The sequence below is a fragment of the Myxocyprinus asiaticus genome, chromosome 49, assembly GCF_019703515.2.
Source record: "Myxocyprinus asiaticus isolate MX2 ecotype Aquarium Trade chromosome 49, UBuf_Myxa_2, whole genome shotgun sequence".
Classification (NCBI taxonomy): Eukaryota; Metazoa; Chordata; class Actinopteri; order Cypriniformes; family Catostomidae; genus Myxocyprinus; species Myxocyprinus asiaticus.
In genome coordinates, this window is record NC_059392.1 from 15,627,922 (window position 1) to 15,647,629 (window position 19,708).

The 19,708-nt window shown below is 36.5% G+C and overlaps 1 protein-coding gene across 3 annotated transcripts; it reads left to right on the forward strand.

Moving 5' to 3' along the window:
• Positions 1 to 1,645: 1,645 nt before the first annotated feature.
• On the forward strand, positions 1,646 to 14,837 carry LOC127438261 (chloride channel CLIC-like protein 1). Of its 3 annotated transcripts, none has more exons than XM_051693718.1 (12): positions 1,646 to 1,864; positions 2,014 to 2,189; positions 2,589 to 2,714; positions 3,900 to 4,013; positions 4,095 to 4,319; positions 4,861 to 5,001; positions 5,513 to 5,612; positions 5,690 to 5,787; positions 6,898 to 7,044; positions 7,138 to 7,782; positions 12,826 to 12,866; positions 13,491 to 14,837. In XM_051693718.1, the coding sequence occupies exons 2-11, from the start codon at positions 2,019 to 2,021 to the stop codon at positions 12,850 to 12,852; spliced, it is 1,794 nt and encodes a 597-aa protein (XP_051549678.1). In that variant the 5' UTR covers positions 1,646 to 1,864; positions 2,014 to 2,018; the 3' UTR covers positions 12,853 to 12,866; positions 13,491 to 14,837. The 3 variants fall into 3 exon arrangements, with proteins under 3 accessions (XP_051549678.1, XP_051549677.1, XP_051549676.1); XM_051693717.1 differs by having other exon boundaries at positions 12,826 to 12,870; positions 13,491 to 14,834; XM_051693716.1 differs by lacking the exon at positions 12,826 to 12,866 and having other exon boundaries at positions 13,491 to 14,834.
• The last annotated feature ends 4,871 nt before the right edge of the window (positions 14,838 to 19,708 follow it).

A 19,708-nucleotide genomic window follows, 5' to 3' on the forward strand; every position in this document is an offset into this window, starting at 1 on the left:
TGTATTTTGTATGCAATATTCTGTATGTAATAGAGGTGTTCAGCCATGACGTAAATTTGTAGGAGAACCCGGAATGCTAATTGGCCATGGGATCCCTCTGGGATTTTCTTATGAGTTTGTTATGTGGTCTGTGGTAAACTTGAATGTGCTTGAACGTTTTCTTCTACAACATACATTACACACAGTCATAACTCAAACGTGTATTTTGAAGCCGCTGTGTTTTTAAAAAAATTTTTATGTTGCTTAACCTTTGTGCGACCTTAGGGACATTTTTGTCTTTTTCATTTTTGTTTTTTGCTGTGTTAATGCCAACTGCATAAATTTTGCCAAAGGTGTTTATTTTTGGGGGAATATTGATATTTCAACCTCAGTTCTTATAATACATCTCTAATACACTGTGTACACAAAATAGTTACACTCAGGACAAAAATGTCCCCATTGAAACCCATTAAAAATGCAATATTTGATCACAGTGCCATTAAAGCATAAAATCATGAATTCTATTATATTATGCTTTCATTCAGGAGCCCTGGCTTCAAAATTTGAATTTGTAATATTTTCCACCAGATGGTGCCATTTTTCTTATGTTTAGCCTATGGAACAAATACATGCTTTTTTCCTGTTTTCTGTTTGGTTTATTATAGAGCACTGCAGGCCAATTGAATGAGTGATGTGGCTAAAATTGTGTGGGTGTGTTGGTATGGATGTCAGAGTGTGTTTTGTATGTGTATTGAGAAATGTGTGTGTGTGTGTGTGTGTGTGTGTGTGTGTGTTTAAAAAAACAACAGTGTCATTATATAAACAAACTGGCATTTAAAGGGTTAAAATCCTGAAAATGAATGAAAATTTGGTAGTTATGATCAGGACTATGTTGGTTTAAAAATCTAAGTCAGTGTGACTCCAGTCAGGCTTCCTAATCAACAAATTGGCCTGGTTGCTAGAGAGGGTAGAGTCACTTTGGGGGAACCTCCTCGTGGTCGATATAATATGTGGTTCTCACTCTTGGTGGGGCGCGTGGTGAGTTGTGCGTGGACGCGGCGGAGAATAGCGTGAAGCCTCAATCCGGGTGCAGAGGACTATGTCTCCGCCGTTATGCGCACAACAAGCCAGGTGATAAGATGCACGGATTGACGGTCTCAGACGCAGAGGCAACTGAGATTTGTCCTCTGCACCCGGATTGAGGCGAGTTACTACACCACCACTAGGACCTAGAGGGCATTGTGAATTGGGGAGAAAAGGGGAGAAAATAAAGTAATAAAAATCTAAGTCAGTGAAAGTGGAAAACAATATTAATATATAATATTATTATGGCATTTTCTGACACTGAGATTTGTGTCCTCTAAGGTCCTCTGAGTAACTTTTTTTTTTTTTTTAAGTTGACACAAGGGGACTACAACTACCACAAGCATTTGAGAGTAGTGCCTGACGTTTCTGATTCTAAATGTGGAAAATGGAAATAATAAAAACGAATTGGTGTGCCCAAAACTTTTGACAGTAAACAGTCTCTGTCTAATATACTACTGTTCTGTCCATTGCTTCAAACTTTTTTTGTTGTCTGTTTCAGTCGTGTAGGTTGAAAGTTATATGTAAAATTCTCCCGGTCCGCATGAGGGCGATGAGTGACAACTGAACAGCTGCTGTAACGCCAAAGAAGAAAATGATGCGTCAGTTTTGGAGAGCTGGTTTTAGTTTACATGAGGAAATAGTGAGAAATTAGTGTCTAATCCAGTCATTGTATTGTTATTAAATATCAGTTATATTTTTTGGCCATCAACATCTTTCCGACTGTATGTACCTATATGTAGCATATATTATGTTTGGTTAGATGAACTGCTTTACAGCTCTAATCAACTTTGTTTTGTAGGTGAGTGTGTATTGATTTTGAAATTCTCCAACATTATTTGAATCCGATTATCTGAATGGACAGACATCAGTTGTGACATTATGAATCAGCGTATTAAATATGATGAATATAATAAATTAATTTCTCATTGCTTTCTATTTCACTAATAGTGATCATGAAGGTGTCAAGCTGTTCGTCGTTTACATTTTGGAGTTTTGTGTTTTTTTGTGGACTTTTTGTTATTGCCTATGCAAACATCAAGAACGATGATCATGAGGAATGGATCGACCCATATGACATGCTCAATTATGACCCGACCACAAAACGCATGAGAAACCCCCCAGAGGTAAAAGTCTTTTATTAAAGCATCTAACTGTTAATGTAATCCAGTACCCGCAAGCCATTGAAAGTCCTCGTAATTCTTTTTATTCTTCTGCACACTTTTTGTAATTAATACAGGCTTCAAAAACTTAAATTTGTAAATAATGGTACACTTAAATATGTTAAACGTTTCGAGCAATTTAATATTACAGGTGTAAAATGCCCCATAGCCATACACTGAAACAAACGTTGATATTCATTATCTTACTTTGTGCAAGGATGCTATAATATATATAATATTGTCATTAAATATTTGCATTAATATCTGTAATATTTGCATGCTGAATTGTGATTGGTCAGCTAAGGCTTTGCAAGCACTGGCATTGTGTGCAGGAAATGTAAATCTTGTTTTCATGTTCGACAGTCTGCCAGTTACAGCAATGTGCCAACCAAGAGGAGGGAATTCAGTACAGACCCTAGTGGCGGAATGCAGAACACAGTCCAGTGTCCTGATGATTGCACCGATAAACTGAGTATTTTGCAGAAAGAGGTGAAAAATAACAAAAAAGTGCCATGGTACTACCATCTGGCACCATCACAGAAACTTGTTTTTAATGTGACACACAAAAACATATATGTGTATATTTATTTATGTAACCTATGCATTTATTTATGAGAGAATGGATGAATGAATGGGTAAACAATACAAAAAATAATTTACTCACCCTCATGTTGTTCCAAACCCATATCACAATGAAAGTGGATGGGGACAGGGGCTGTCAAGCTCTTAAATGGTCAAAAAAGTACAATAAAAGTAGTTTATTCAACTACTAAATCTGAGTGAACTATTCCTTTAAAGGGATAGTTCACCCAAAAATGAAAATTCTCTCATCATTTACTCACCCTCAAGACATCCCAGATGTGTTTGACTTTCTTTCTTCTGCTCAACACAAACAAAGATTTTTAGAATAACCTCTCAGGTCTGTATAGGTCCATACAGTGCAAGTGAATGGTGACTAGAACTTTGAAGGTCCAAAACGCACATAGATGTGGGTGAGAAACATATAAATATTTAAGTACTTTTTTACTATAAATTCTCCTCCTTGCCCAGTAAGTAGCGATATGCACAAAAACTGTGAATTGCCAAAAAAAAAAAAAAAAAAAAAAAAAAAAGAATGTGAAAGTAAAAGTGGAGATTAATAGTAAAAAAGGACTTAAATATTGATCTGTTTCTCACCCACACGTATATCACTTCTGAAGATATGGATTTAACCACTGGAGTCATGTGGATTACTTTTAAGCTGCCTTTATGTGCGTTTTGGACCTTCCAAGTTCTGGTCACCATTCATTTGCATTGTATGGACCTATACAGAGCTGAGAAGTTATTCTAAAAATCTTTGTTTGTGTTCAGCAGAAGAAAGAAAGTCATACACATCTAGGATGGCATGAGGGTTAGTAAATGATGAGAGAATTTTCAATTTTGGGTGGACTATTCATTTAAATGGAATGCCAAGTTATGACTTGGGGGTTGGGGATTTGTTTACATTAAATCAAGTCAAGTTCCCTTATTGTTATTCAGCATTTATTACAAGTTACCAAAAGAGAAGAAAATCTAGTTTCTTTTGGTTTGCTTGTACAATAATAATAATAATAATAATAAAAAGATCACTTATAAGGGAGGGGGAGCTGATGAATGAATGTATTTTAATGTTTATTAATGCTGCCTAACTTATAGGTTGATGAATACAAATTGAGGGGGAGCGCCATCTTTCAGCAGCCAACATGTGCCAATGCAGTGTTCAAGCGTTTCCTGTCCAGGCTCCTTAAAGAAACTGCAAAGCTTGGCCTGGTATGTGTCCATCTTTACTATGGAAATATTCTTTAAATATCTCTGCTTCAGGTTTCATAATTTTCGTTTTTTTATCGTTAGCCTGATGATGCAAAAACATTCATGCATTATGACGCTGAGGTGAAGCTTTCCAAGCAAACGGTGGCAGAGATCCAGAAGCTTTTGAAAGATGAGAACAGCTGGACCACTGGAGCCATGGATGAGGCTCTCTGTCAAATTCTGATCAACTTCAAACTCCATGACCACGAAGCCTGGAAGTGGCGATTTGAAGATACCTTTTATGTAGAAATTGACACTGTCATGAAGGTCAGTTTTTTTTTTAGAAATTGACAAATTATGCTTGTTGATTAGATTTTTAAAATTTGAGTTTTTTTTTTTTGTTGTTTGTTTTTTACAAATTACTGCAATTAATCATGCTCCTAGTCTGTATGTAAATTCCCTATCATCTGATCAATTCAAGCTTATTGTACCACGCTGATGTGGTAGTAACCCCCCCTTTAGTATATTGGCTAAAATAACTTTTATTAATCAAGTAGTTTTCAGGTGGTCATGTTACTCTAATATGGCAGCCCCCATGTGCGGCCCCTCTCCATGTAGAATAAAACAGCTTTCATAAGGTTACTGATATGACTGAACTCTTCATCTCACATGAGTGGTCATGATTTTATACATATGCTTCAAAATTACTATTAATTTCTTTAGAAGTAAAACTTTTTAAATGAGGAAAAAAAATTACTGAGTGAACCTTTAATCGGCACGTCATGATTAAAAATGTAAATGGATTGATAGCCCTAGTAAAAACTAACAGTGTTAACTAATTGTTTAAATTTCACTGATTTTTCCACAGGTTGCTTTGTGTGTTCTGATCGTGACAGCTGTTATCTGCACTGAAGTTTGGTCTGTCGTGTCCTGGTTTGTCCAGTTCTGGAGAATGTTTGCTGTCTGCTTTTTTATCAGCTTGATCTGGAACTGGTTCCATCTTTATATGGTAATAAAGTTGTTGACTTTAAACTAGAGGTTTATACGAAGAGATTCTGTACACCAGGGTTCTCAAACTTCAAGCTCAGTAAGATGTTTCATGTGGCCCCTCAAGTGTTTTCCTAAAAGATTTTTTAACAGTTTTCTAATTTTTGTTTATATTTTTCCTCAAAAATATATCACGCAAATAAAAATTGCAGTCAAGTTGTACACCGTATAACTGCTTGCACAGAACTGGATAACTGCCCCAATATAGAGTAAAAATTAATTTTTGTAAAAACACTTGTATTTATTTAAATTATTTAGATTGCCCTTAATAAAAAACACCTGGCATGTGACCCCTTGGTAAAGTGAGTTTGAAACCCCTGCTGTACACAATACTGTGGACTTGTGGTATCCATGGTGTTTTTTTACTAAACAGGTGTAGAACAAATGATAATAAAAGTGTGATACCTATGTATATGTGTTCACTTTTCTACAATCAAGAGTTAGATATTTTTTTAACCTTTGTTCTTGGCTAGATTGCCTTTGCTGAGCACCAGAAGAACATTGTGCAGATGGAGAGCGCCAATGCGAAATGTACTGGGCTGAAACAGATGGACTGGAAGGACAGTTTGTCAGGTGAGGTGCTTACTTTTGCACTTCAGCCAGTGATACCCACAATGATCAGTCTTTCAATTAACTTTATGCTTATTTAGAGTGGTACAGACGTACATGGACTCTTCAAGATGATCCATGCTCAAAGTTTTATGAAGTCCTGGTGGTGAACCCAATTTTACTTGTACCTCCAACAAAGGTTTGTATCTCCTATTTTCCAAAAATTTTAAAGGAATAGTTCACCCTTTAATAAAATGTTTACTTGAACTACATTCAAAGATTTCTGAAGCCACACGATTGCTTTGAGTTACAGACAGAAATTTAAGCTGTTTACTACACTCAGAAAATCTTGACATCTGCCCTAGCTCTCCTTCGTGTGTTTGTGATAGAAGTAGTGATGTTCGATTAGTTAACGAATCATTCTTTTGAATCAGATATTCTCAATTGATCAATTTATCTGATTCAGAAAACCAGACTGGATGTTTTGTTCACACATCGGACTTATCTGGTTCTATACTCAATAGCCACGTTTCCACTATCAGCCAAAATGAGGGTGTGCTAGTGCGTGCCAGGGTCAGTTGCGTTCCCACTGTCACTTCTGGGGCTTCATCGTACCTTCTCAAGGCTTCCTCGGGGCTAACGGCCAAGCGCCTTTGGCCCACCGATTACCTTTAGGCCAAACAAGGCCAACTGGGGATTGAGGTCAAAGGCGGAGTTTCGCCGAGTCAGGTATCACTTTCCACCAAGCAAAGACTAAAATAAGCAAACAAACGGCAGATTCAGTCTCCACCAGAGTCAGATACCTCAGCCTGAGCTTCCCTCTTGCTTGTGAAATGGACAGGGTGTGTGACGTTGGCACCAGGGCGGCATATTAAGGGCGGATTTTAGGGCAACACTGCAGGGCTCTTGGCCTGATGATGGAAATGCAGATCGATTTTGGTCCAGAGGTCTGAGGCTATTGGCCCCGGCTGACCAGTTGATAGCCCTGGCTTGCACTGGCCCGATACCTGAAACATGGCAAATGTTCTGGTCAGTCTGTTTCTCATCTGAAGCTATCATATGACTTCAGAAGACATCAGGATGGGGACTTGAAAGATGCTGTCCCTCATTGTAATTGCAGGGAAACCAGTATATTCATCAAAGTTTCTCCTTTTGTGTTCACCGGAAGAATGAGAGTCAAACAGGTTTGGATTGACTTGAGTGTGGATAAATGTGGATAGAATTGTCACTTATGGGTGAATTATTTTGTTAGCTTCAACTTGATAAGAGACGCAATGAAAAGCATACATAAACGTTTGTGTTTTCACAGGCTTTCACAGTAACCATAACAAGCTTCATCACAGATCCCCTGAAGCACATTGGGCAGGGCATCAGTGAGTTCCTCATAGCCTTGCTAAAGGATCTGCCGGTCACTCTCCAAATACCTGTGCTTTTCATTATTGCAGTAGCCATCTTTGTAAGAGCAGTGAAAAGTAAACTTTATAATAATATATCTCCCATTTCATTGTAAAAACGTATACTAAGGCAATCACACCCTTGCTGTCCTCAGGTGTTTATGTATGGAAGTGCTCAAGCAGCTATGTACCATGCAGTACCCTGGCCCCGCCTTGGTCACCGTCAGGACCCACCACCCCCTGCGGTAGGGCAACACCAAGCTCCGCAACTAATGAACAATGGGGGAGCCTGGGGCGGAGGTGATGCCCCACTGCCACTACAGAGGCAACACCAAGCTCCGCAACTAATAGACAATGGGGGAGCCTGGGGCGGAGGTGACACCCCACAGCCACTACAAATGCACCAGGAGGCCAACAGGATCAATCAAGCAGGAAACAATGCTAATGTCCCTCAACCAGCTGACAGAAGCAATCAAAGCATGGATCTCCGACATCGATTTGCTAGCAGGTCTGGACAGGACCAGACGGTGCGGGTGGAAACACTGCGATCGACAGGCAGCATGTCCAGCCAGGATGAGACTGATCTTCAACAAAAGAAACAAGAAGTGGAACCTACCGTAGAGCTAGAGACTAAAGTGGAAGATGTTAAAAGGGGGGTAAAAGAGAATAATCCATCTCCCATTGACGAAAAGGAGCAAGAAGATAAACAGACTCTAGACACAAGTGAGAATGTGCCCACAAGCAATGTGTCTTCTCAACAAATTGATGTGAAAACAGTTGGAGTGAATCAAGGGAATGATGTAAGTTTTGATGGATATTGAGAGCATCTTTGAAAGATTTAGTGACCAAAAAATTTACTACATTCCAAGTCTTCTGAAGACATACAATTTCTTTTTGTGAGCAACAGTCAAAATTTTTGCTTTTCACTTTAGCACTCAAATTTACACTTATGCAAAAAAAGGATGTAATGTCGTGATGCTGGGTAAAAAGATCTATTTCACAAAAGCATCACGATCTTATTTGATCTCAATAACGATTGTTGAATCCCAAGATTGTTTTTTACCCAACCATCTACATTGCAAGTAAATCACTTGCATATGACCAAATTTTGCACTATGCGACTAACAATGTCTGATTTGCCGCTGACTGGTAAATCTGAACACTTTAATCACCATGATTGAGTAGTATATTGGCGAAAAATTTCAGCCGCAAGATTCTTGCACTGCGTGTTGAGAGTAAAAATTTGGTTTAACTCCAAAGATGAAATATACACAATCAATCTGTCATTGAACAATGTCTCTTTTAATAGCTCTCGGTTCTTTACAGTCAGTTGTTGATCAAAAACAACATTTAATTCAAGCTAGGGCTGTCAATCGAATTAATTACATGGTATGCCTATTAATTAATCAAATTAATCATAATTATTCACATATATCAATATTTTCTGAGAAATCCCCTCTAATAACAATAATTAAATATATAATAATTAAATAGCGATAAATAGTTATATTTAAATGATATATATAAAATAGACCGATATATCGGTTTTACCAATTAATTGGTGCCAATAGTTGCTTTTTGACAAAAATATATGCCGATAATTTCTGATAGTTCATTTTTTTATTCCTCATTTCTTTATTCCTCAGCAATAAACCTCATCTGGTGAAATTTTATAGATATATATTTAACAAATTAAGCTTTTAACAGTCTATGAATTCACCAGATGAAGCGTTTTGTGTGTGTGTGTGTGTGTGTGTGTGTGTGTGTATATATATATATATATATATATATATACAGGTGCATCTCAATAAATTAGAATGTCGTGGAAAAGTTCATTTATTTCAGTAATTCAACTCAAATTGTGAAACTCGTGTATTAAATAAATTCAGTGCACACAGACTGAAGTAGTTTAAGTCTTTGGTTCTTTTAATTGTGATGATTTTGGCTCACATTTAACAAAAACCCACCAATTCACTATCTCAAAAAATTAGAATACATCATAAGACCAATAAAAAAAACATTTTTAGTGAATTGTTGGCCTCCTGGAAAGTATGTTCATTTACTGTATATGTACTCAATACTTGGTAGGGGCTCCTTTTGCTTTAATTACTGCCTCAGTTTGGCGTGGCATGGAGGTGATCATTTTGTGGCACTGCTGAGGTGGTATGGAAGCCCAGGTTTCTTTGACAGTGGCCTTCAGCTCATCTGCATTTTTTGGTCTCTTGTTTCTCATTTTCCTCTTGACAATACCCCAGGGGTTCAGGTCTGGTGAGTTTGCTGGCCAGTCAAGCACACCAACACCATGGTCATTTAACCAACTTTTGGTGCTTTTGGCAGTGTGGGCAGGTGCCAAATCCTGCTGGAAAATGAAATCAGCATCTTTAAAAAGCTGGTCAGCAGAAGGAAGCATGAAGTGCTCCAAAATTTCTTGGTAAACGGGTGCAGTGATTTTGCTTTTCAAAAAACACAATGGACCAACACCAGCAGATGACATTGCACCCCAAATCATCACAGACTGTGGAAACTTAACACTGGACTTCAAGCAACTTGGGCTATGAGCTTCTCCACCCTTCCTCCAGACTCTAGGACCTTGGTTTCCAAATGAAATACAAAACTTGCTCTCATCTGAAAAGAGGACTTTGGACCACTGGGCAACAGTCCAGTTCTTCTTCTCCTTAGCCCAGGTAAGACGCCTCTGACGTTGTCTGTGGTTCAGGAGTGGCTTAACAAGAGGAATATGACAACTGTAGCCAAATTCCTTGACATGTCTGTGTGTGGTGGCTCTTGATGCCTTGACCCCAGCCTGAGTCCATTCCTTGTGAAGTTCACCCAAATTCTTGAATCGATTTTGCTTGACAATCATAAGGCTGTGGTTCTCTCGGTTGGTCGTGCATCTTTTTCTTCCACACTTTTTCCTTCCACTCAACTTTCTGTTAACATGCTTGGATACAGCACTCTGTGAACAGCCAGCTTCTTTGGCAATGAATGTCTGTGGCTTACCCTCCTTGTGAAGGGTGTCAATGATTGTCTTCTGGACAACTGTCAGATCAGCAGTCTTCCCCATGATTGTGTAGCCTAGTGAACCAAACTGAGAGACCATTTTGAAGGCTCAGGAAACCTTTGCAGGTGTTTTGAGTTGATTAGCTGATTGGCATGTCACCATATTCTAATTTTTTGAGATAGTGAATTGGTGGGTTTTTGTTAAATGTGAGCCAAAATCATCACAATTAAAAGAACCAAAGACTTAAACTACTTCAGTCTGTGTGCATTGAATTTATTTAATACACGAGTTTCACAATTTGAGTTGAATTACTGAAATAAATGAACTTTTCCACGACATTCTAATTTATTGAGATGCACCTGTATATATATATATATAAAATGGACATTATAACTGAAATGTACCCAAAAGAATCAGAATGGACACGAGAGCTTGTGAATCAGAATCGAATCGGGAAACTGTATCAATACCCACAGCCATGGTATGTTGTGTTCGGTTACAAGACACACAAGAACCAATGTTTGGTATCATTTAGGGATGTTCCAATACCATTTATTTAATTTTTTTAAACGAGTACAAGTACCGATAATTTTTTTTTAGTACTTGCCGATTCCGAGTCCAATTCATGTGTTTTTTTTTTTTTTCTGAACTCAATATCAGCAGTTTATTTAAATTTTAGCATCAAAATTGTGTTTAAATAAATAAATGAATTAAAACTTTAATCAAATTAAAGTATAACAATTAATTTTCAACATGAAATGTTGTATCAAATGAAGTGATTTTATACAGAACCTCACAGCACAATCCTAAATACATTGGAGTAATTTTTGTGAAATAAAGTGCTGCATAAGAGAGCGTTACAGATGCGAGATATTGCTTAAATATTGCTTATTTACTATTGATTTATTATTATTATTATTATTAGTAGTAGTATAACAGTGAATATTACATAAATATATAGTAGTGAGTGATCTATTTCTGTCATACTTTTTCATTAAAATGTAGCTTTTATTTTGAAGTGTTTGTGTTGTTAAACCAAGGAGCTCTGACGTAATGATGGCAGATTCCCAATCCGGAAAGGCAGGTTGATACATGAACTGCAGTAATTATTAAACCACAAAAGGCTACTATATAAATACATATGTAGTCTGTATATGACTCGTGCTAAAAAGTTAATTAGCGCTCTGCCTGCTGTCATCTGCTACAAACAGAACATGCGAAGCTCATAATAGTGTTTTCCGTGTATGAGCCAAGGATCTCTAAAGGTATGAGCAGTCTGTGTCTCTATGCCTGCACAACACCAGCTCCACACATTCAAGAGCACTCACATTTAAAACAATGCACTTGCAAACTATCTATTTATCTCATTAAATCGCAGCTTTTGCTGTTAAATAATTTCACTAGGACATGATGTGATATCAATCTGTGCACTAAATTTTTACGTAATGACATTCGTACTTAAGATGGTATCAGATCGGTCCGATACCAGTATCAGTGCATCCTTAGTATCATTGACATCAAACCTAGCACAGCTCGTCTTGATGTGCCATATTTTAATATATGTGAATGAGAGTTTCAGTGAATAATGAGAAATTTTGATCTGTTCGTCACACGAAACTATAATTTGGCTTCTAGTTAACATATTACAGCACATGCGTCATATGGACTACTTACACCAGTTTTTTTTTGTTTTGTTTTTTTCACCAACCAACATTTCACCTTATGGTCGCTTATGGTTACCAACATTGCCTCAGACTAGGGTGGCAAACTGTCACGTATTTCACAGGAAGTCCCTTTATATTGGCCGAAATAATGACATCTCGTATTGATGTGGCTCGAAGGGCACCCCTGGAATGGAGTGACCCATCTGCAATAAAATCTGTATCAGTCAGCATGCTTGAAATAGAGGAAAAAAAGGAGTACAACAATCAAACTCTAAGCAAGAATTCATTACATTGTGATAAAAGTAGCGTGCAGTCCTTTCATTCATGAAGCATGCAACAAATCAAGTACCTTACATGGTAGGGTTGGAATGATAAAAAATGTTCTCTTCCGATACCTGATTGGGAGAACTCTTTGTGTATAGAAACAAAAACCTCTAACAATACATTATTTCCTTATAAAATAGGAAAACAAAAAACAATTACATTAGAGCATGTGCAAAACTTTATTGTTAACTAGTATTTAATAGAAAAGAAGCCAGTTCTCTTTACACATTTTAACTTGTATATGGACTTGGAAATGGTTTCAGATCTCTCTCTCTCTCTCTCTCTCTCTGTTATTTATTTATTTCATTTTAGTTTTATTAGTATATCAATCCACTTTTCAATCACACAGACATTTTTGGAACCCAGTTTGTTTTATTGTAATTTATAATAGTAATAATTTTAAGATATATTGGTTATAAATTTCAGTTGTAATTTCTTAAGGCTTTTATTTTGAAAGTCCGGTGCTGCGCGCTCCAGGAAGTCTGTGTTTGAGTGTTTGTTTGTAGGCTAATTCACAGTAGTGTAATACGCTTCTCGCAACATCTGGTAAAATGCTCGTCCGGTGCCATTCTCAGTGCATGTTATAGGCGGACCGAACTATTGATCATCTATATCTGAGATGGAGTTTGTGTGGAGCGACCACATGTTGTGCTGAGCAGCGCATCACGAGCCTATGCATGTGTTTATGTGTGTGTGTCGGCAACATATTGCAATGTAAACACTATAAAAGTAAACACTGTCACATAACAAATACGAGCAGTAATTCACCAACAAGTAGATAAGCAATTGCTTGTCATAAATTTCCGATATTCAGGTATTCCTAATATATATATATATTTTTTCCTTTTCTCTAGGGACACCATCTATCAAAATCAACATGACCTCAACAATCAATGAAGGTTTTATAAATAAGCATTCAATAATGTCCATGCTTCATACTGTGTGTCATTTCTATAAGGTCATCTTGTATTAATAATCATGCATTTGTCCATAAACAGTGCATTCAGGTAGTCAGTTGACTTCATTTGAGTGCCGCATAACGTTGCGGAGCTTAGACCTTCCAGGTTTTAACAATGCGTTGGGCAGTTCTTAACCCAATTCACCAGATAGTTTTTGTATTTTTAGCCTATCGGTGAATTGGGTTAAGAACTGCCCAACGCATTGTTAAAACCTGGAAGGTCTAGGCTCCGCAACGTTATGCGGCACTAAAATGATGTCAGCTGACTACCTGAATGTACTGAATGAGCAGGTTATCCCATCAATGGATTTTTTCTTCCCTGACGGCACAGGCATATTCCAGGACTACAATGCCAAGATTCACTGGGCTCAAATTGTGAAAGAGTGGTTCACTGGTAGCATGAAGAATAATTGCACTGTTAAGTGAACTGTTGTCGTTAGTTTCTACTGATAACCGATAGTTCCAAAAGTAGCTATCGGCACCAGTTAATCTGCAAAACCACGGTGTAAATCGACCTCTACTGAATAATTTTGACCTCAGATATGTGCTTTGTTTACACAGGTGTGCGAGGCATTGTCAGACGGAGTCCCGGTCTTCAAAGAGGAATATGATTCAAGATTTAGGTCTCCAGTTCAAGAAACAGGACAATAAAACTTTATTAGAACTGCTTTATCAACAGTGCTTTCTGTTATTACTTTCTTTAAACATTAAACAATACATTTTCTAATTTGACTTATTTCCTTTGACATTTCTTCTGAAATGGAAATATATATTTTAGTACTCTTTCTTTCTCTATGTTTGTTTTGGAGGAAGTGTTAAAATCTGCTAAACTAATCTAAAAAAAAAATTGTATTCTTTGAATGGCTTCCGGTTGTGGTGCAGTGCTGAGTAGTAATGTGGTATATGTAAGAGCTGTCTGTATCAGAAAGCCGTGATGAGGGGAAGCTAGCCCCAGGCTGTCAGATATCGGAGGCTGAGTTTTGAAGTACAGAGACAGTGGTGCTCAATAAAGCTGCAAGTGAGATGTCCTTCAAGCAATTATTAAGCAGAAGGCAGAGTTCCTGGCCAAATTTGAGTTAGTGCTTACCCTCTTAACGGACACCAAGAACCAAATCTGTGACTGTTCCGATAGACTGACTAAAGCAGAAGATAATATTTCAGACAAAGGATACAATTTCTAAGCTCCAAACTATGACCAAAAGCCTTGAAGAATTGAGACACTGACCTCGAATGCAGTTGATCTGGAAAACCATTGTCAATGTTCCAATTTAAGGCTGGTGGAGTTGCTGGAAAAATGTGAAATGCTGGCTACCTGAGGCTTTGGGGATGGAACTGCTTTGCTCTCCACTGACCATTGAACGAGCCCATAGAATTGCGAGTTCTAGACTGAATGATAAAGCACCAACGATTACTGGGACAAAGTCCTGATAATGAACACTGTTAGAAATACATCTACATTTGGCCTCTCTGACTTCAAATTCTTCAGAAATATTTTGTAGGTTTGTTTCTTTGATTTTTGTACAGCAGTGTTGTGTTTTCTGTTGTGATATACAATATCTCTGTGATGATCCGATTGTACCAAACAAGCTCGCTTGAACGCCCCATCTCATGACTGGGGGCAGCGTAACTGCTGCTCTCGTGCACTCTCAAGATCACGCACAACGAGAGCAACAGTTAGTTTTCAGTTTGTTTCTTAGCAAACCTTATTGTATGCCTTCAGAACATAATTTATTAGAATTCTAAATTATTATTTTGTGTCCTTTTTAAAACTTGAAGATGTGGTCACCATAAACTGCCATTGTATAACATCATTAAGCAGTTCATTTTTTCTAAATTTGTTCCTTTGTGTACTGATAAAAATGAAAGACATTGGTTTAGAACAAGATGAGGGTGAGTAAATAATAACTTAACCCTTTAAAGCCTGAGTCCAAAATTCCATTTTGTGCCAGAATATTATATTCATATCAATATTCATATTACATCACACACCTGAACTGTATTTTACATATTGAAGAGAAGAACTAGGGCTTTCAAATGATATAAATATATGTATGATTATTTAAGGCTAATCATCCTTTATCAATAAGATTTCACACAGCGATTTTTACAAAAATCTTCTCCGGCCACCATACTTCAGACAACTGCATTTTCAACCATTTTACTTAAAGCTAGAGGGAAACTTAGAGTGTATGAAATATACATAGTTTTGTGGGCAATGTGGAATAGCAGACAGATTAGAAAAATAATCTATTGTTTAAAAGTTATGACCGTTCTAGTGATTAGCGGGAAAATGGAATAAAACAAACATTTAGAATGTTAAGATACATTTCACATGACCACTCCCTCAAATACTCCTTTTGAGCATTTGTAATAATAAACACAAACACTGAAATATACATTTTATGTGTTCAATAAAACACACTTTATTTTATTTGGACATTAGAATTACACAGCAAAACATACTTTCAAACTATCTACAGTAAATACATTTCTGATAAAGAGTGAAGGAACAGAATATACAGTTGTGCTCAAAAGTTTGCATACCCTTGGATAATTGGTAATATATGTACCATTTTCAAAGAAAACATGAGTGAGCAGGCAAAACACATTTCTTTTATTTCTGATGGGATTCATATTCAACTGTAGGTTATAACAGAATGGCACAATCATAAAACAAAACATGGCAACAAAGAAAAAAATTAAATGACCTATGTTCAGTCTGCATATCCTTAGTTCTTAGTACTGTGTATTGCCCCCTTTAGCATCAATGACAACGTGCAGTCTTTTGTAATAGTTGTCTATGAGGCCCCAAATTCTTGCAGGAGATCCCCGAATTTTCCACTTCTTAATAAGTGATTGAACAGTACTGCCTGGCATTTTCAAGGCTTTGGATATCTTTTTATATTCTTTTCCATCTTTATAAAGTTCCATTACCTTGTTACACATGTCTTTCGACAGTTCTTTTCAACTCCCCATGGCTCAGTATCTAGCCTGCTCAGTGCATCCACGTGAGAGCTAACAAACTCATTGACTATTTATACACAGACACTAATTGCAATTTAAAAAGCCACAGGTGTGGGAAATGAACCTTTAATTGCCATTTAAACCTGTGTGTGTCACCTTGTGTGTCTGTAACAAGGCCAAACATTCAAGCGTATGTAAAGTTTAGATCAGGGCCATTTGGGTGATTTCTGTTATCATTATGATTTAAAAAGGAGCTAAACAACTATGTGATAATAAATGGCTTCATACGATCACTATCCTTAAATAAAAGACAGTTTTTTTTTTTTGCATGATCAGTCATATTTTCAAAATCAATGCCAAAATTTCACAATTTCTGCCAGGGTATGCAAATTTTTGAGCACAACTGTATATAAATTCATATGAGTCTAGTATCAGTCATATGAGAAATAGAAACAAACAATACATACACACTCATACATACCCAGTTGATGGTCTTGGCTGGGGATCAGGTTCCATCTCTTCCTCCATCTCCTCATGGTCCGGGTCATCCTGCAGTAGTTCCTGGTCTAGCAGATCTTCCTCCTGTGTGCTCATGCCACGTCCTCCTCTGCGATGAACCTAAGCTCATCAGCAGTCAGCTGCCTCCTCATCTTGAGGGTGCTGAGCAGGGAGCCATAGTCTCTATCCATCTCTACAACAGAAAAAAAGGACAACAATCCGTACACTGAAGTCACCAAAGGCTTGCAGACTAACCAGAATGTCCAACTGCAGACAGCCCTCTCACACTTTCCTTGTGAACAGGAAGCTACACACAACCTAAAATCATGTCTGTGTGATGGATGAGTAAGGCTATCTGCTAAATTATAGAAAGATATCTACCATTTTTTTTATTACATGGGAAAATCAACAAGCTAGATAACTATCTAACTAGCAGGCCAGTTTCCAGGCAGGTCTGAACAGCGTCTGCTCTCTACCTCACATTACTTCAGGCGGATTTTTCACAAGCGACAAAATTGGCCAAAAAAGTTATTGATATTTAGCTAAAATGTACATCGTATTGCTAGCTAATATTTATTTAGCAGGTTTCACAGAAACTGCCAAAAAAAGGTTTTCAAACAAAGAAAATATATTTCCTTATATTTTAAGGCTCAATATATTAAATAATTTTCAGTATATTCCTAATTATATAGAATAATACATTGTGTTAATATATTTCAGTATACTAAGTAATACATAAGATATTGCCACTTTTCATATATTAGGGAATATTATGACAATATATGTCCTTATACGTTGTAATGTATGTCATTTTATATTCAATAATACACTTCATAATATATAGATGTGCATGTGATAAAAAATGGTAGTGTGTGCTTAAATATATTTTAACATATATGTTGTACATATAGTCACATTTATATGGGAATATGTATGAGCAATATATGTACACAATTCTGAGGAAATATATACTGTAATATATATCCATATATGTGAATATTTATGTAATTATATATTTGTAAATATATACATATTGAGTATAAATACATTTGAACATATATGCACTATATTTTAACATACATATGGGAACATGTATGTGAAATATATGTACACAATTCTGAGCAAAATATATACTGAAATATATATATATATATATATATATATATATATATATATATATATATATATATATGTGTGTGTGTGTATGTGTGTGTATGTGTGTGTGTATATATATATATATATATATTAATGTGTGAAAAATGAAAAGAAAAAAAAAAAAGAAAAATGGTTGTATATTTTTTTCCAACCGTTTGAAATACTATGTGGAAAGCAAAATCACTGAATTTATATTTATGTCTTCATTTGCCTGAATCTGTAAAGAACTGGGGACCTTTGTAGGCATATTGGGAATATATTTTTGAGACATTTAATACTGTATGAAAACCCATGCGTTAACTAATGAAAGAGAAATTATTTGAGTGTTTCAATAAAGCTATTACATGTGAAAATGTAGTACAGTTTTTGTCTTGTTCTTGCTATATATTTTTTTTTATATGTATCAATATACATGGTTCATGCATATATTGCAGAATACTGAAAAATATAAGCACTAGATTCCCATATATGAAAATTTATTATTTAATATATCACATTATATTTTCCAATATGTTCACATATATTTTTGTTTCGTAAGGGGGTCACGTCAATTTTTCCAGAAAATAAACTAACTAGCGCTACTCCTACAAATAAATGCTTCGTAACTAAAAGGTTTGACTATCTTCCACAAGCGACAAAATTGGCCAAAAAAGTTATTGTTATTTAGCTAAAAATGTATATAGTATTGCTAGCTAATGTTTATTTAGCAAGTTTCACAGAAATTTGCTTAAAAATAGAGGCTAGCTGCCTGTCCGATGAACGCCGACGGTCACGTCATTTTTTCCAGAAATAACTAATATAACTAATACAAATAAATGCTTCGTAACTAAAACGTTTTGACTTTCAATTGAAAATATTGGCAACACATGTTAAATAACTTGTCTTACCTCGAAAGATCACCTCAGCTTTCAATTTGAAGCAGTAAATCCAACGCTGAAGGTAATCTCCTTGGATACCCTCTCTGGCTCCGCTCAGGCAAATGGAGGATGACGATACATTATTATTCCCAGTAACCCCTTAACCAATCATATGTGCTTTTAGCTTATATTGTCATGATTATCTGGCAGTTTTCAGAAATAAAATCAGTGATTGGACGGCGAAGATATTGAGACAGGAACCATGGGAATAATTGTTCCCAAATTTGAACGCTCCGGCTGGTAAGGGTTTCGGGTTTTGAACTTTCCTTTTAAGCGTAAGGAAGCTAAAGTTGAAAGGGTTTTGGACAGGGGGTCAGGAATTGGCTGGTTAGCAGGTCCCGTTAGCCACTGCTGGTAGATGCTGGAACTATGCCACACTATGGCAAAAAAGCATGTTTCTCCATAGAAAGCCATTCAAAAATAGCCACGTTTTATGATGAAATTCTTCTTTTTTTTTTTTTCCAAGAACAATTTCAATTAAAATTATTCCATTACATCATAGTATATCTTCATCCGGTGACGGATTGTTTTTGAAGGGCTCTTAAAAGCGTGAAATGTATTTATTTTCCCCTATCTATTCCCACTGAGGAGTGATCAGTCACGTGACGCCCATACCAGAAGTTATGGACTACTTAAAGCTATGCACCCACTGGCGGGTTCAAAGGGTGGTGCTATATTGCGAAAAACGTTTATGCTTAAAACGTTCAAGTTCCCATATACATAAGTTAGGCATATGAGGCATAATTTGAAAGCTTAGAATTTGAACTCTTCACAGAATACCATCAATTTTGCCTTATGTTACATACAATAAAATGTGGCCTGAAAACATTTGCATCGCAAATAAGCACCCCTTAGAGGTAATGGGGTAGAAATATTAAAATGAATATTAAAAGTCTTTCACATAGCACTTAAATGGACAAGTCACATATCAAATGAAAGTGTTCGTTCTCAGGATTGTGACTATAGAGTTTATTTTGTTTCCCTAATACCACAGTTTGAAAGATTTTTAAAGGAATCACAAAGTGAAATAGGTTTTCTGTAAGTCATCAAATACAAACGTCTCTTTTATGTGCCGATCATTGCTGCTGTTAGCCCCATGAAGCCAAAAACTTTATATCTGCTCTTACTTTAGGCAGTTTTCTAAAAAAGATATAGCTGTTGTTTACTTGTCTGTGAGTTTGCTTGGCTGAATAATCCAGTGTTAGAGTCCAGAACAAAATATGCCATCCAGCAGGAAAAGCATGC

Coding starts and splice junctions, on each gene's coding strand:
- LOC127438261 (XM_051693716.1), top strand. CDS start 2,019: ATGAAGGTGTCAAGCTGTTCGTCGTTTACATTTTGGAGTTTTGTGTTT. Junction 5,002..5,512: donor ACTGGTTCCATCTTTATATG/GTAATAAAGTTG, acceptor GTTCTTGGCTAG/ATTGCCTTTGCTGAGCACCA. Junction 5,613..5,689: donor CTGGAAGGACAGTTTGTCAG/GTGAGGTGCTTA, acceptor ATGCTTATTTAG/AGTGGTACAGACGTACATGG.